This window comes from Barbus barbus, assembly GCF_936440315.1.
Source record: "Barbus barbus genome assembly, chromosome: 4".
In the NCBI taxonomy this organism is placed as follows: domain Eukaryota; kingdom Metazoa; phylum Chordata; class Actinopteri; order Cypriniformes; family Cyprinidae; genus Barbus; species Barbus barbus.
This window is the reverse complement of record NC_136732.1, coordinates 10,857,129-10,875,284: the sequence shown is the minus strand read 5'-3', so window position 1 is coordinate 10,875,284 and position 18,156 is coordinate 10,857,129. Positions and strand designations below refer to the sequence as shown.

Here is an 18,156-nt window from a genome sequence, read left to right as displayed (position 1 = left end):
TCACCCACTCCCTAACCCTTCGGTTGCTGAGGCCATTGTTTCAGATCGCTATAGTTCGCGTTTTGGTAGCCTATCCGTCCACTGCGGCTGCCATACTGAGACTAGATATGCAAACGCCCCTTATCCAATGACAGAGACGCACATTTTGAAAGACAAGTCAGTTAACTTAGCCTATAGGATGTATTTTGAATGTCCGGTAGTCCTCAAATAACATTTTAGTCCCGTCTCGTCTTGTTAACGAAGACGCGCATAAATTTCGTCATAGTTTTTATCATCAGATATTAGTTTTAGCTCGTCAACGTCTCGTCTTAGTCACAGAAAAAAGGTTCGTTGACGAATATTTTTCGTCGTCGTCTTAGTCGACGAAATTAACACTGGTCTGAATGCGGCTCAAATTGATATGGCAATATTGATGCTATCCTTAACGATACCGGAGCAGACAGAACTTGCGGCTTTGGCAAGGGGTGTGGCAATACTGAAACGCCATCTAAGCTGTTCACCAATCACAACGCACTGGGACAGCTAACCAGTCACAACACATTTCGTTTTTCGGAAAGCAGGCCTTCATCAAACCCGGAATTAAACTAGCCATTTGTGCCAGGCTGGGGAGATAGGTATATAATAATGTAAATTATGTGAAAAATAATGCGTTTTTCGAACCACCAATCATGAGAGCATGTTCTAGTACACCCCCAAAACAAAATCAAGACTTTGTAAAAGAGCAGAATAGGACCACTTTCCATAGTGTAAAGAGCATATGCTCATGGTTGCCAGGTTGCAAAGTTAAAGTAAAACACAGGGTCCTAAGGAGAAAAGCCCTGATAAGGGGACTTAAACGTTTGACATCTGGCAACCCTAAGCATAAAAACTATAAAACTAAACAAAATTTCAAAATGAGTGGAAATTATTTTCTGTGGTAAATTCCTTTAAGGCTGGCCCTGCAAAACTGCTTTCCTGCTTACCGTGTCTCAGGCTGCTTGAGGATGTGTTTGACAGCCTGGGCCAGTGTGAAGGTCTTGCCTGTGCCGTAGGGTCCGATGATGAGCACCGGCGGGAGGTTGATGGAGAGGGGGGTGGTGATGGCCAGAATAGCCTCCTTCTGCTTGGCATTCAGACGGGGATCCAGCTGCTCATCCCACTGCCTGCGGCACCGAGAAAGAAGAACTTACACACTGGCAACACAGCTGCCACTCACACAAATAGAGATGTCTGTGAGTGAACCAGTGCTGCTGGACAAGCAGATATTATTCATGACCTTAGGTGCTTGTGAAGCTTTGTTGGAGAAGGAACTAGTGCAAGCAGATCTCCAGATGTGTGTGTGTGTGTGTGTGTGTGTGTGTGTGTGTGTGTGAGTGAGTAAAACTCACTCGTCCGGGTCTTTGCGTGTGCTCTTACCTGTTGGGACTCCAGGGGATTGTGGGAGTGAGGCCGACATCTGGAAACAGTATACTGTTTTCGCGGATGCGATCCAGAGCGTAGTGCATCTCACACAGAGGAAGTCTGTTCAGCTGAAACTGCAGCTCCACCTTGCATCCAAACACATACAAACACACCTGCTGTTCAAACAGACTCTGCCAAGACTTTCTGTATTTATTTGCACACTCTTTTTTAGCAGCGCCTGCAATGTGCTACAGACAACACATCTAACAGACGGCTGAAAATGCCTTTTATAGGAATGGCTTTCAATAAAATACACATCATTGTCATGATAAAACTATCTTCGTGTCATTCCAAACCCATATGCTGTTGTCAATACAGTAGGACACAAAAGGAGAAGTGTTGCAGAATATCCAGGAATATCCATTCAATGAAAGCAAATGTGAACTGAGGTTTTCAAGCTCCAAACAAATCATAAATGCTATATTACGAATTCTCTGAAATCATACATTACCATTCAAAAGTTTGGGGTAGGTAGTGTGGTGGGCGATGACACCAAAATCTTATATCAGGATTTGAGTAATCTTATTTTACGATAACGATATATCACTATATAGCTATTTTTGCTTTTAATAATATTTTTATGATATCAAAATTTTTGATACCATAGAATTTTCATAATTCTTGTCACCAGTGTCAATATCACAAAAAAAAAAATGAATTCAAGCCTAAAAAAAGAAAAAGAGAAAAACAAAAAAGCTGCACAACGTTTTAGTTGCAAAAAATTAAAAATTAAATAAACCTTATTTTTTGTCTTGTTTTCCAGTACAAATATCTAAACATTCTTGAATCAAAGTACATTTACATGAATAGAAAAATTACTTAATACAGATATTAGGTCTTATCTCAAATTAAAATATCAACATTTTATTTTGGCTTAAAACAAGAAAACAATCTATCAGTGGGGTAAGAAAAATGATCTTAATTCAAAGCGAAAACAAGGTTATTTTTCTTGCCCCACCGACAAATATCTTTTCTCAAAACCCACTTAATTTTTATACATTTTTCACAATACAAGACTTAATATCTTAAGTCATTTTGCTTCATGTATCTTGATATAAGAATGTTTAGATATTTGTAATGGAGAACAAGACAAAATACTATGCAAGAATTTAATTTTTTTTAACAATGTAACAATAATAAATGTTTCTTGAGCAGCAAATAATCATATCAGAATGATTTCTGACGGATCATGTGACACTGAAGACTTAAGTGAATTTGAAAGGAATGAGTAATGATCTTATGTCAGCTTTGACAAAAATTAAAAGAATATTCAAATAAAAAACTATTATTAAAAATGATTACATAAATGCAGCTGAGCATAAGAGACTTCTTTGAAAAACATTTACAGTGGTGGCAAAAATGATTAGAGCACTAGTATTTCCAGCAACTGTAAATGGTTTTAAGTCAGTTATTTCTATCTTTTGCTGTAGTGTGTCTGTAGGAAATATCAGTTTACATTTCCAAACATTGTCATGAATTGTAATAATCGAGTGAGATTTTTGTGCTCCACACAGAGATCTGATCATCATCATCCAGTCTGTCTGGAGAGACATGAAGAAACACAACAAACTGAGACAGACTCAATCCAGAAGAACTGTGGAGAACAAGATGCTTCAAGAAACATACCTGCAAAGCTACTGTACTGTTAAAAGTTTTAGACACATGTGGAAAAATGCTGTAAAAAGAGGATGCGGTCAAAAATAATGTCATAAATAGATTTTCAAATTCAGTTAACTTCTATAAACTAAATTAAATCAACATTTGGTGTGAGCATCCTTTGTGTATAAAGCAGTGTTTGCCCTCGATGCACTTGTAGCAATCCTTACAAAAACCTCACTGGATTATTACAATTAATGGGCAAAATGAATGTTAGGAAATGTAAACTGATATTTCCTACTAACACACTACAGCAAAAGCTGGAGCAGAAAGAGAAAAGCATTCGAAATGGGTCTTTATTATGGCAGCAGCAGGTATGCAATACAATTTTAAAATGTGTATTATAAACATATATACACATAACTATATCACGTATAATTATATACAACTATAGCGTGTCTATTTTCCTTTTTTTAAACGGGAGATTTAAATAATCAAATAATAAACAGGATTATATATTCTAATATATGTGTGGAGATGTGCTGATATCGCGTTTGGTCTCGTTCTGTCTCGAGTATCTTGTCAGTGTCTGCGCTTGCTTGGCCATTTGTTGTGGAAAAATAAGGAAAGCGTGTCCAGCTAAATTCAATTAGTATTTTGTTAGATGGGTATAAAAAAAGCTTAGTTTACCGTGGCAGTTGTCGTGTGATGACCGAAGAGTGTAAAGACTATCGACTCTACCGTGTGATTATTTTCTCTTGTGGACTACATGTAAACATCTTTTATGTGAAATATCTTATTCAGGTCAGTGCTAAATAAACAATAGCATGCATTTTGTATGATCCCTCTTACTTGGTAAAATAATCAACATTTTGCAGATTCTACAAGGTGTATGTAAACTTTTGACTTCAACTGTGTATATATATATATATATATATATATATATATATATATATATATATATATATATATATATATATATATATATGTGTGTGTGTGTGTGTGTGTGTGTGTGTGTGTATATATACACACATATACACACATATACACACACACACACACACACACATACATATAAATACTTGGAATATTGCACAAAACTCTTATGGATGAACAATTTGGAGGTATCGTTTTTACAGAAGAAAATAATTCATACAGAATTCATTTAGAATGACCTGAGATAATTCTGATTTCTAGGTATTTTTAGGATGTTTGAGTCCATTTCCATACACAGCATTAGAATTAATCCATTATCATCCCACTTATGGCTTGTAATGTTCTGGGACAATTTTACAATCACTTAAGGAACCGTGTCAAATTATCATACGTGGCGACACAAAACCCAAGCCCACACAGGAATTCCGCGAGACAAAAGGATTCAACACTATTAAAATACAGTGAGAGAGAGCATGTGTTATGCTGCAGGGCACAGTGATAAATGGGATCTGGTAGACGAGTAAAAAGGGTAAATTAGGCCAAATCCTGCTCTTTGTAGGGCATCCTGCTTGCTGACAGCGTCTTGCCTATAACAAAAGTCTCTGGGGTTTCTGCCATTGCAATTCAATTTACAACAGTAAATGCTGTACGCTGCTTAAACTAATTCCATTACATTGGCAGACATGTCTCTCTATAACAAGATAACAGAGACCGCACACAAGCTGAAAACAGTGTAAAACACGTCACCATTTACATTAGTGGTCGACCACTAGTTTAAATCAACACAGACATCAACCAATTAACGTCTTTTCCAGCAAGTAACCAGAAGTGAAACGCTTGACAAGAAACAACCAATATAAGCAAAAATGTTCTTGAAAGATTAAACAGTTTGAAGGTTAAACAAGTCTTATGTAGTTTGTGAGACTTATTTCAAGCATGTAGGCCCCGGGTGGTTGCTAGGGTGTTTTGGTGAGTCACTAGGGCATCGCTAATTGGTTTCCAAGGTGTTCTGGTTATTATACATTGCTAGGGTATTCTGGTTAGGTTCTAGGGCGTTGCTAGGCGGGGTGTCCTGGCTCATTTATAGGAGATAGTTAATGTTGCTAGGGTGTTCTGGCTGGGTTCTAGGGCGTTGCTAGGCTGGGTGTCCTAGCTCATTTATAGGAGATGGTTAATGTTGCTAGGGTGTTCTGGCTGGTTTCTAGGGCATTGCTAGACGGGGTGTCCTGGCTCATTTTTAGGAGATTGTTAATGTTGCTAGGGTGTTCTGGCTGGTTTCTAGGGCGTTGCTAGGCTGGGTGTCCTAGCTCATTTATAGGAGATTGTTAATGTTGCTAGGGTGTTCTGGCTGGTTTCTAGGGCGTTGCTAGGCTGGGTGTCCTAGCTCATTTATAGGAGATGGTTAATGTTGCTAGGGTGTTCTGGCTGGTTTCTAGGGCATTGCTAGACGGGGTGTCCTGGCTCATTTATAGGAGATAGTTAATGTTGCTAGGGTGTTCTGGCTGGGTTCTAGGGCGTTGCTAGGCTGGGTGTCCTGGCTCATTTATCAAGTTTGTTTTATTTATATAGCACATTTAAAAACAGCAAGCACAGCTGACCAAAGTGCTGCACAAACAAAGACATATAACACAAGATAGCCCACAGATTCATATGTTCTGGCTGGTTTCTAGGGCGTTGCTAGGCTGGCTGCCCTGGCTCATTTATAGGAGATGATAAAAATGATTAGAAAGTTCTGGCTGGTTTCTAGGGTGTTGCTAGGCTAGAGTGTTCTGGCTGGTTTTTATGAGATCATATATATTATAGGATGTTCTGGCTGGTAGCTAAGGTGTTAATAGGCTTGGGTGTAAACAGGCTATATTTTATAACAACATACTCAGCATATGGGAGGTCTTTTTGAATGATGTCACAACATACCTGAAGTTCCTGATCCGCCACCAGCCCCAGTTCCTCACAGCAGTCCTTACAGACCCGCAGAAAAATGTAGTCTTTCGTTTTTTCCTCAATCAGGGCCTCATACACACGTTCCTTGGCTCCAGCTGGCTGGTTCTGACCCATCCGCTCCTTAAAGACAGGCAGCAGCAGCACAGAGTTGACCTTTGTCATGACCAGACGCCCAGCCAGCGTATCTTCAGACAGCGTCTCAGTCAGCTTGAAGCGTGCAAACAGCTGTCCATTCTGAGCGTATTTGGCACCACCAGAAATGCCAGTCAACATAAAGCTTGTCACCAGCTGCAGGTTAACCTTGATGTTGAACCTGAGAGAAAAAAAGCAGCATGTTTAGGAAAACACGATACAGCAATGTTGGTTTCACCAGTTACAGTACCGACTACTGACCTTAGTTTACATGAAAACAAATGTAACTATAGGAAAAATACTATATCAATAATGAATCACAATATTTAACAAAAAGTGTGATTTAAACCCCCTATTGTCTTCAAATAAATGAAAAAAAAAAAGAATAATTTTACTCCAATCTACATGAAAATTCCCACAAACAATGCTCACTTGCTTTTCAAAAAGACCACCAGTGACCTCTAGTGGTAACAAATAGAAATTATCATTAAAGACCATGGAAGAATATTTCATAATATTGGTTTAAGGAACAATATGAAATTTTATGCATATTGACTCAAGTTATGCAATTTCCAGATGAGGGTTCACAAACTTTATCACGTCTTCAGGAAACAAATTTGCATTTACAAATGACCAGGCTGCAAATCTGAGCACATTTTAGGAAGAACTAGATGATGTGACATTGTTTATGAGGTCTATTGCATTAGATCCTTCAAATATGTAAGCAATATGAAAACAGGTCAGAACTGTACATTTATCAATGATTTTTGAGTTCTGTAAAACCTCAAAGACAACAACCATCCACGAAGACTGCCATGCTATTATTAGTTAACACTGTCACATGCTAGTCTACTGTGCTTTTATCAACTTTATAACAACCAACTTCCCATTCTAAACGAACTATGACTGATTGCTTCACATATCGGTCAGAGCGCCACTCTTGTGGACCAGACTTGACGGTGATCCTCTGAGACTACTCACTTGCTGACTTCTTTGTACTGAGCGATCTCCTCGATGTAGAGCAGATCATGAAAGCGGGGCTGGTAATTGTCTCTGGTGAGGGTTTTGTCCAGCACAGACTGGGTGAAGAGCTGGTCGGCAGAGAGGGGGATCTGATAGCGGGTCAGTAGACTGCGCTCTAGATCCATGTTTTCATTAGGGACAAACTCCACAATGGTTTTACATGACGAGTCCCAGCGCTTAGCTGTCATCTGGAGCTGCTGTCGTGCTTGCATCAAGTGCTCCAGATCTGTGGGATTATGGGTAGTGGATTATGATGAAATGCTGGTCTAGGGTTACATTTGAAAATATAGTGATATGTACACAGTTTGGATCTCTAAACATAGATAAGCAGCAGAAAGTGTTCTAACAAATAACTTTGTTCCTCACATAAAGCTATCCTATGGCATCAGAAGATTTCGAATAAACTGCTTGAGTTATTTATCATAAGAATTAATATGTCATCAAGGTGAAGTTATTCAATTGGCCATTGTTTTGCGAGAGTATGAAAGCTATAAATTCATAAAGTTACGTTATAGATGTATACACTACCATTTAAAAGTATGGGTCAGTGAAAGTCTTAAGTAGTCTTTTATGCTCCTCAAGGTTGCATTTTGGGTGATCAAAAATCCAGCTTTTTTGTTTGTGTTTAACGCCATTTTAATGGTGGAACAATTTATGGCTGATTTATATCATGTTTTTACTATTTATTTTTGCTAAAAACTCTAAAACTGACTTAAAAATCTCTTCAAAAGAGTTAACTGAATAAAAAAAGTTCTCTCACAGAATCAAAACCAGCACAATCTAGTAAAACATGCTTCATGCATTAAATGCGGTAAAAAGTTACAGTAAAAACGGTAATATTAATACATTATGTATTTTGAATGTAATTTATTTCTGTGATGGTAAAGCTGAATTTTCAGCATCAATACTCCGGTCTTCAGTGGCACTAGATCCTTCAGAAATCATTCTGATTTGCTGCTCAAGAAACATCAATGCTGATGTGCTGCTAGTGCTTATAATAACTCATATTTGTGGAAACAGTGATACATTTTTTCAGATTCTTTGATGAATAGAAAGTTCAAAACAACAGCATTTCTTTGATTAAATGATTCTGAAAGTCTTTATCACTTTAATTAATTTAATGATTCCTTGCTTAACAAAACAAAAAAAAAGACATTTATTTTAAAAAAACAACCTCAAAACATGTTTTATGTAATAAATATTAATTTACATTTATAGGTTAGTTAGCGAGGATAGGTTTGTTGCAGGGTTCTTGTCTTTATGGCAAAAGCACATTTTTAGCAGGAGGCACTTGACTAAGTGCTTTTTTTGGTTATTTTTGGAGCTTTAAAATAACCATTGACTTTCATTGTATGAAAAAATAAATAAATAACAGTGTGAACTCCCTTAAATGTTCTTTTGTTTTCCACAGAAGACTCAAAGTCCTGCAATTTGAAACCACATGAGCTTTGAGCAAAAGAATTTTCAATTATTTAACAAGTAACTTTTAAGCATTTTCCCACTGTCCTACCTTCAATGGAGGCGGCGTCCACCATCACTCGCTGCATGAGCACGGGCTCAGAGCCAAAATCAAACACCACGGTCTGCCGGAAGGTTCCGAAGATCTCTGTATTGAAGGAGACCACCACAATATAAACGCAGTGGTCCATGCCGTTCTGCACCAGGCTGGCGGTGCTCCACTCCTGACAGCCGCCCTCACACACCTCCTGGGGCACCTGGGTAGATGCGTCCCCGGCCGAGACCGCCGTGATGGAGAAATGTGGCCGGTTGGCATCATAAAGCAATGCTATGCGGTGTAGCGTCCGGACCGGCTGTTTGTGACAAAACAAATCATTCCTGGAGATTGATTCAAATCCTTTTCCAAGATCACTAACAACTTTTAAGGGTTTAAACATGAAACAGACCCATTTTAATTCCATATACAAGAAATAGGATATTCAACGAAAACAACAAGTTAGCGTAGGGGATATGAACAATATTATTTATAAAACCTTTATTACACTGAACAAAAACTCCTCAGAATAACATGCACAATAAGAATGAGTATTAACTGGGTAAATTGATTTTGCATTGACTTTGAATACATGGTCAGATTTGAACACTAATTCAAAGATATTTTCTCCAAACAAACGACCCTCCAGCCCTCTGTAGCTTGTGAAAAGAGAGGCTTAGATTGCCCAAACCTTGCAGAAGAGTGTGAATGTCCAGGAGTGGGATGATTTCTTGCTGTTGACGGTAATTGAGAGATCTGAGCTGTGCTCCACTGTAACTCCATCCACACAGTCATTCATCTGCATGACACGACAAACCATTAAATCAATAGACGGGCAGAAACATCTGCAATAGTTCACAAATAACCGCTTCGGACTGTATTGACTTCAAGATCACAGGTAGGCGAGTTTGATCAGGGTCAAACTCTGCAGCAGATTGTAATTATTACAATTAAAATACTAGATTATTTATAACAATTTAGCCCAAAACTGAAAACAAAGTTTAATAATTAGTCAAATTGACTTAATTAACCCTTGTATAGAAACATTTAAATTACACGCAATGCAGTTTTATATAAACATTTTCTACTTCAATACATTGTTGAAATATAAATATTCAACAGTGGCTGTAATAAAAAAAAATTCGGTCACACTTTAACTTTTTAACTATAACTTTTGCCTCAAACTCCTAATTTGCTGCTTATTAATAGTTAGTAAGGTAGTTGTCAAGTTTAGGTGTTGGGTAGGATTAGGGATGCAGAATATGCTCAATATGTTAAAAATAGGCATGCTAATAGTTAATAGTGAGAATTGGTCCCTATACCAAAATTTCATTAAATAATAAAGACAACATGTTACATAAAAAGAGAATAGAGTGCATGTATTTAGCAAATGTTTTTTTTTTTGGGGGGGGGTTCAGCTAACTAACAAGCTTATGAACATTGACGTCTTTCTGCTGTTGAAATACTGATTGAGCGATTATGACATTTCATAATTTCTCCTGATGTTTATTCATGCTTATTTTGTACTATAATTATTATTAAAGAGAAAGAGATGACAGGTCGAACTGAGGCGGCTTCAGCGATCTGTAACTCCAAAAAGAATGTCAAAAGCACATATTTTGCTTGAAGTTTGTGATCAAATTGACAGAATTGGAAAACTGACTTTGTTTTATATCAAAAGCACCAAAACACAAAGCTTATTGAGATTAATGGATGGTAGGTCTCCACAAATAAGAGGTTCATGCATCAACTGAAAATAACACATCAAAAGATCTTGGTTCATCAAAATGAAAATCGGTTTAAAAAACGAGAACTCAATATCGTGCTAATTAAATGTCAGTTATGGTCGATTTCGGCCATCCAAAATGTTCGCCCAAAACCAAAAATTGATTTCAGTGAAATTTTCCCTTTAGTAAACTGGTTGCAGCTTATTAGAGAGAAACAAAGCACCTCTCTAGTGAACCGTTAAGATTTTCTCTGTCAAAAGGACTGTACCACTCTCTCCGGTGTGAGGGAGTTGATCCATTTCTCGATGAGCGCCTCCATGTAGTTCTCGGTGAAGTGCTTGCCCTCCTGCTGCTGTTTGAGGCGGATGAGTCGGGAGGCGTAGCGCCGTTGCCATTCTGTCAGCTCCTCCTGAGAGTGAGCCGAGGTGCACTGAGCTCCGTACCGACACAGACCCTGCTCTAAAAACCTGACCGTAATCAACAAAACGGCACATTACAATCAATCAACAAGAGAGGAATAATGCTCAGGTAAGCACATGTGCAGAAAATCAACTCTGGAAATCTAATTTAACCAATAATGTGAACACCTTTCTAGATTAATGTTAGTAAAAATCTAGAAACGGAACAATGACTTACAAATCAATAAAAGTAAGATTATTTTACATTATTATTCTGTTATTTTTGACATCAGCACCACTAAGTGCTATTTGCTGTCAGGACTAGTGTACCTTTTACACAACGTGTACTCCTCACTACTAGTGACCCCTCGAGGAGGAGGACGAAACTGCCAGCCTTCCTGAACATCTGTCGGGAGAACATCGCAAAGAAAAAATGATAGATAGCATCTCAATGCAAACACCCAAGCTCTCATAAAAGCTAGAATATCAGAGAAACTGAAGTGGAACTCACCCTCCTCAGTCTCTTCAGTCAACTCTGACGCCATTTTACTCCTCACAGCCTGCAATTGAGACCACCCTCGTGATTCATACGCAAAAATAAACACTATTCTCTATGTCATGAACAAAAGCTGTGGTGAGAGGTACTAGTTCCTGAAAGTCGAAAGTATGCAAGGGTAACAGTCTTCACAGAGAAATGAAAACACAAGTGACTTTAAGCATGAGAAATATAATATGACAATAATAGTTAGACAAACTGACCTCTATTTCTGAAAGGAGCCTCTTCAGTCTTGTCATGTCTTTAGTCATGATCCCATTCTGTGACAAACAACATGCTTCAGTGAACTTTAGCAAATTAAAAGATAAAAAGTGTACAGTGTAAAGTTTACAGCATGACTCTAAAATGTAGAGCAAAATTGTAAAGCTTACAGAGCTCCTAAAGTCGAAAGCACAATTTTAAAGTTTAGAGCAAAACTGAAGTTTACGGAGCAATTGTAAATTTTACAGCACAACTGTAGAATTTAGAACAAAACTGTAAAGCTTATAAAGCAACTAAAGTTGAAAGCAAAATTGTAAAGTTTAGAACTGTAGTTTACAGCACAACTGTAAAAGTTACAAGCAAACTGTAAAGCTTACAGAGAACTTGGTTAAGAGCAAAACTGTACAATTGTAGCTTAAAGCGCAAATGCAATGTATATAACAAACTGTTACATTGTGTGAAATTGTGAAGCTTTCAGAACATCTAAGGTCATTTTGAACTAAATTGTAGTTTAAATTAGAACAAAACAGTAAAGAGTCATAGAAACTAGTCAAACAAAACTAATGTGTACTGCGCAAATGAAAATTTTACAGCACAATTTCACAATTTAGAGTGAAACTGTAAAGCTTTACAAAGCACCTAAATTGAGAGCAAAATTGTATATTTTAGACCAAAACTGTAGTTTATAGCACAACTGTAAAATTTAGAACAAAATAGTAAAGCTTTCAATGCACCATAAGTTATGAGAAAAAAATAGTAAGATTTAAAGCAAAATTTAAGTTTATTTTCCAGTTGTAAATCTTGCTCAACTGTAAAACTATACATCTTTGTAAGGTTTGAAGAAAAATACAGTGCAACTGTAATGTTTACAGAGAAACTAAAGTTGAGAGCAAAACTGAGAGTTTTACAGTGTAAAGTTTACAGAAAAACTAACGTTGAGAGCAAAACTGTGAGTTTTACAGTATAAAGTTTACAGAGAAACTAACGTTGAGAGCAAAACTGTGAGTTTTACAGTGTAAAGTTTACAGAGAAACTAACGTTGAGAGCAAAACTGTGAGTTTTACAGTATAAAGTTTACAGAGAAACTAACGTTGAGAGCAAAACTGTGAGTTTTACAGTGTAAAGTTTACAGAGAAACTAACGTTGAGAGCAAAACTGTGAGTTTTACAGTATAAAGTTTACAGAGAAACTAACGTTGAGAGCAAAACTGTGAGTTTTACAGTGTAAAGTTTACAGAGAAACTAACGTTGAGAGCAAAACTGTGAGTTTTACAGTGTAAAGTGTACAGAGAAACTAACGTTGAGAGCAAAACTGTGAGTTTTACAGTGTAAAGTTTACAGAGAAACTAATGTTGAGAGCAAAACTGTGAGTTTTACAGTGTAAAGTTTACAGCACAATCTAAAATTCCTAACATTAAAATGAACTAATGTAGATAGCTCACTAAAAAAAACATCTAAAAGCTTTTACAAGCATGATAAATCCGAGATATATACCATGATGGGCAGGGCAATATATCGAACGCGATATGCATGCGCATCTCGTCAGTAAAGCCGGTTCCTTGATTAGCGGTAAATCTCCATCACCTGTTTTCAAATGGAGCGGCATTTAATACACGGAGCCGTAGATCACTGACAAGCTGCACAACATCGCTTTCATTATCGCCGATATATCGCCTTCGATAATGAACGCGATATTGCCTAGCTTGTCAGTGAACCATTTGAAAACAGGTGATGGAGATTTACCGCTAATCAAGGAACCGGCTTTACTGACGAGATATCGCATGCGATATATCGCCCAGCCCTAATGTAAATTTGAAACAATACATCAAGCTAGCTCATTTGGAAAGGAATTGTGAGTTGGTTTACCAGTGGTTCTCCATAGAGAGCTTTAGAGAGAGTGGTGCACACTTCCTGTAAGCTTCCATCCAGCAGCATACTCTGAAGCCCTGCCCTGAAACTGCCATCTCCCTTCCCCAGCTCCTCAGCAAACACTACATGAACAAACACACCCGAGTGATCAAACCAGCCCACACAAAAACCAGACATCCCATAATCCAGAGCTGTCTGATGAGACCCATGGTACTACTTGAGAGTCTTTTATCAATTTCACAGGTATCGTAATTTTGATGAGACGTACTATTTTACGTTTCATCTTGTTTTCATTTTTTAAATAGATTATTTACACTTCTACTACAATATATTTATTTATTATTTTTTGTTAGGGATGAGCAAATTATAACATTGATTAAACATTACACGGACAAAAAAAAATCTATTAAAGAGACCGTTCAAAATTCTGCAACCAGTCATGTTATTCAAAACTTGTAGAATTTCTTTGTTATGTTGGTAACCAAACAGTTGCTGGCAGCCATTGACTTCCACTGTATTTTTTGTAATATTATGGAAGTCAATGGCTACTGTGTCAACTGTTATGTTAGCCACATTTTTCAAAATACCTTCTTTTGCGGTCAACAGAACAAAGAAACTCATACAGGTTCAGAACAAGTGAAGGGTGATCAAAAGATGACAGAATTTTTATTTTTGGGTGAGCTATCCCTTTAAAAAACATTTACAGATTCAACCTGAAAAAACTTAACAGTACTTAAAAGTACTAAGAGAGGCCAAAGAATATGGTCAATGGTAAATCCTGCTGATAATGATAATTTTATATATATATATTTTTTTTTTTTTAATCTTACCATGCTTGCAGTCTTCATCAGCCTGATCGTAGTCCTTCTGTTGAATCAAAAAAGCACAAGTCATCTGTTACTTATCCACTCTTCTAATCAAAACTATATGCCACGGGGTGCATTAATAAGAAATTATAGTGAAAATTATGGGGTCCACATGAATTTATATTTAGGCATTTAAAAACAAATGTAAACAGATCTTAATTTTTGATATTGACTTAAATTAACAGAAGTTCACTGAAGATTTTCCTCAGTAAATGAACTTTTAATGCAACCGGTACAACTACAATTTTCTTGATGTACTCAAACCTTTCACCTGAAACGATATAGTACTAGCAGATGCTAGTTTTACAGTTATTTGACTCTTGAAGCTAGTCATTTACAGACTAACAACTGAGTTTGCAGTCAAGCTCATCTTCACAGATGGTTATAGTTTTTAATTCAGAACACTGCAGTTGTTTTTTGCAAAAATAAATTAATACACATCACTAGACAAATGGGAATATTTTATTTTTGGTTAAGCAACAGTGACAAAACAGTATATAAAAATCTGTGAAGTGAACGTCTGATTGGCGGTGTGGGTATGTCTTGATCTTCAGTGCTGCTTACGTCTTTATTCATAAACGCCACAAAAATCACAAGTTATAAAATATTTAATAGCATATGAATTGCCTAAACACTTAAGTAATAAAATTAAGTTAACATGCAGCCTCACCAGCTGGAGTCGTGCTGCTATGCGGTAGAGCAAGGCACGCATTCGGAGGAAGGCTGTGCTGGGGGCTGGGGTCCGGGGCCCCATGGTCAGCAGGGCCTCTGTGCTGTGAGCCACTGCCGCCTCATACTCCTGCCTCACTAATGATCCAATGGCCTCGTCACATGACTTCTGTGGCCTCCTATCCTCCATGACTCTGGGACAGAGTTTCTGTCATGGGAGATACAAAGGGTTAAACACCTCAAAATTGTTACTAGGGTTGCAAAAAGGTGGAAAATTTCCAGTAAATTTCGGAAACATTCCAGGATTTTTGGGAAAGTTTCTGGAAATTTACCGGAAATTTTCCACCCCTTTGCAACCCTCCGAGTCTGGACATTTCTGTTTTTGCACAGTTATACGGTGGTCCCAAAGAGTATTTGGACATATAAATCATACTTAAATCAGATGGTGTTTTAGTGGACAGCTGTAGACAATCAGATTCACGATCAACATCCCCAATTTTGTCTACGTTTTGAGCACAATATCTATTATTTCATAATTAAAAAAAATTTAATAGTGAAATCAAATAAGTCCCGCTTGGATATATTGTTATACAATGCTGTGACATTCAGATGTTAAACGTGACTAATGTGTCCAAATAGTTTTGAATTTGTAATTAAGCTGTCACTCTAGAATTTCAAAGATATGATTCTTATTCAAAGCTTTAAAAACTTTAAAAGCAGCTGAAGACACATTCAAAAGTTTGTTTATGTGAAGAACTAGCTAAAACTTGCTGAGAAATGTGCTGAACACATAAAATGGCACTCAAATATACATTTTCACACCGGTTGCACTGGTTTGTGCAAATACTGTTGTAGTGTGGAGTCATTTTCCCTTTTCTGTAATAATTAGGTCACAGCTGTAACGTCCATCTGGGCTGAGTTAGTGGAGGCTGCTGTGAACGCTTTTTCCACATTGTTGCTTTTTTTGGTTTGAGTGAATGCTCCAAAAATTGTGTTCCATGCAACTAAACCAAAATCCAACCCACTAATCTAAAAGCAAAATATTATATTTTTATTTTAAATTATATTGACCATCATATGAACAGACACCAGCCACAGCTCATCTACAATAATACTTCGGTCTTAACTTTCAATACAAATTTAAATATTATAAACTAATGTACTATGAAAACTAGAGTCCCCAACAATATACCATAAATACAGTTATTGTTACAAATGTAAAACCATATATGGGAAAATGGCATCTATTCAAACTAAATTTGCCTGTTGTTTTCTTTCTTTCTTGGACAACGGTCATCAAAACACACCACATTACCAGATGAGTCTTGGTGAATGCATTTACATTATTATTAACAAAAATAACATGCTTGTGTTTTATTTTTTCAAAAATCTAGTCAAAATGATCCTAACCTCTAAAAATAGTTTTAATATAATATGATATAAATCCTGAATACTAATAACTTTTTTAAGAGATTACTATTATTGTGTACAAATGTATACAAATTTAATACAAATACAAATAAAGGTTGCTTATAGAAAGTCAAGAAAACAATCATGTAGTCTCACATAACAAATATATATGACAAACAGGCTAACTGTATTGTTGTTGATATTTGCATATTGTCCAGTTTCCCTGTATAACACACACTCTGTGCAGAGTCTCTCTCACTTCCACACAGAGAATGGGACTCTCAGATATCACATAATAACACACAGTCTTCGCAAACCAACATCTAATTAACCTCCAGCACACCAAACAAGGCAACAGAGCCTCAGTAAAATATATAAACACTCTATATTTGGATTCCGGGTCAGTTAATAATAGATGTCCCGTCTGAGTGCGAGTGTGTGGCCGCGTCTCAAAAGCTAGCAAGCTGCCTACCCAGACAACATCAGCGGGCATCGCAGACGCCTTCGAGACGCTCGGTTCCAGCGTTCGGTTCATACGTCAACCGGTTCGATTAGAACGTGCGATTCGAACGTTCGAAAAATGCGCTTACGACGCCCAAACGTGATGTCTAGGAAGGCAGCCCGCTAGGTTTTGAAACACAGCCACTGTGTCCATCCAGAAGAACAACAACAACTGCGTGTGTGCCGCCCAATTATATACATATATGATTACGGGACGAGCATAGCGGTTGATAATCACGAGAGGGAAAGGTTATGACATGTGTATGTGGACTGCGATGATCGCTGCTCTCTTGGCCTTGAGTTCCAGCCGCCCCCAGACACACAGATTCATATTATTCTGCAACATTTACCAAACAATCTGCACTGATTCTCACTCACATACTCCCTGCACTCATGTATCTGTCCGTACGCGTGATGAACGGCACAGATGTGAAGGGAATATCGTGAACATCTTTAGCTGCTAGTCAGTGTAGCGCAGCAGCGATCAGGCCTTTTCATCATCACAGTAATCGTGCAAACGCGCGTCGCGATTTTTCACGTTTTGACGCGCGGAACACGCGAGCTGACAGCCGCGTCTGGATGTCGGGATCGACGGCAGGCAGAGGTTAGGAGGGCGAACGGTGCCCCGCAAAAAGGTGTTAGAGGAAGTCTGCACTTACCTAGCTTTACTTTCTACGCCATCTTGGATCCACTTGTCAGCCTGTCGCAGTGCATTATGGGTCACATTATTTTTTTCTTTTTCTTTTTTTTATCGAATGCTTGAAAAAAACAATTGTCATCATTGTCAAATCATAACAATACAACAACAGTCCAGGGTCATTCAGTCTTTCAGTCCAAAAGAAGTGCCAAGTCCTTTAGCAAAGCCATTGTTCTTATTGCTTTTAAGTTCGTAGAGAACTCAATAGATTCAAAATATATTTTCATTTCAAGTTTGAATCTTAAAAAAAAGAGGTTTGCATTTAGAAAATTTACATTTATGAATACGATATTTAGCTAACAGGAAAATAAGGTTTATGAAATAAGCATCACTTTTTTTCACATTCATGAAAGCCTAAAATGACATTTCTATAAGTAAACTCAAAATTAGGATTCACATAACATTTGATAAAGTCAAGAATGTCACACCAAAATGATGTTTAAGAGCAATTCCCGAATAAATGTAAAGAAGTTTCATTGTTTTCTAAACAGAAAGAACAGTTGGTATAAATGTCATTATCCGGGTAAACTCTATGAATCAACTTAAATGCAATTTCTCTCATTTTGTTAGTAATTAAATATTTGTGAGGTAATGACCAAACTTTCTTCCAGGGAATATCACTTACTAAACCATTCCAATAAGAGATTACATAAGGCACAGAAATAAACTCCATCTGAAACAAAACAAAACTGAAAAAAAACAA

General features: G+C 37.3%; 1 protein-coding gene across 2 annotated transcripts in view; it reads right to left on the bottom strand.

The window, feature by feature from the left end:
- LOC306867866 (putative helicase with zinc finger domain) overlaps positions 1 to 17,468 on the bottom strand; it is a 65,001-nt gene extending 47,533 nt beyond the window's left edge. For both annotated transcript variants that reach the window (XM_079413796.1, XM_079413797.1), the window contains exons 1-14: positions 17,416 to 17,468; positions 14,847 to 15,053; positions 14,141 to 14,177; positions 13,308 to 13,432; positions 11,445 to 11,501; positions 11,197 to 11,245; positions 11,016 to 11,091; positions 10,556 to 10,754; positions 9,252 to 9,359; positions 8,579 to 8,879; positions 7,027 to 7,294; positions 5,887 to 6,226; positions 1,396 to 1,526; positions 963 to 1,142 (exon numbers count right to left, since the gene is read on the bottom strand). In XM_079413796.1, coding sequence (XP_079269922.1) covers positions 963 to 1,142; positions 1,396 to 1,526; positions 5,887 to 6,226; positions 7,027 to 7,294; positions 8,579 to 8,879; positions 9,252 to 9,359; positions 10,556 to 10,754; positions 11,016 to 11,091; positions 11,197 to 11,245; positions 11,445 to 11,501; positions 13,308 to 13,432; positions 14,141 to 14,177; positions 14,847 to 15,035 — 2,060 coding nt within the window. In that variant the 5' untranslated portion in view covers positions 15,036 to 15,053; positions 17,416 to 17,468. The remainder of the gene's footprint in view (positions 1 to 962; positions 1,143 to 1,395; positions 1,527 to 5,886; positions 6,227 to 7,026; positions 7,295 to 8,578; positions 8,880 to 9,251; positions 9,360 to 10,555; positions 10,755 to 11,015; positions 11,092 to 11,196; positions 11,246 to 11,444; positions 11,502 to 13,307; positions 13,433 to 14,140; positions 14,178 to 14,846; positions 15,054 to 17,415) is intronic.
- Positions 17,469 to 18,156: the final 688 nt, after the last annotated feature.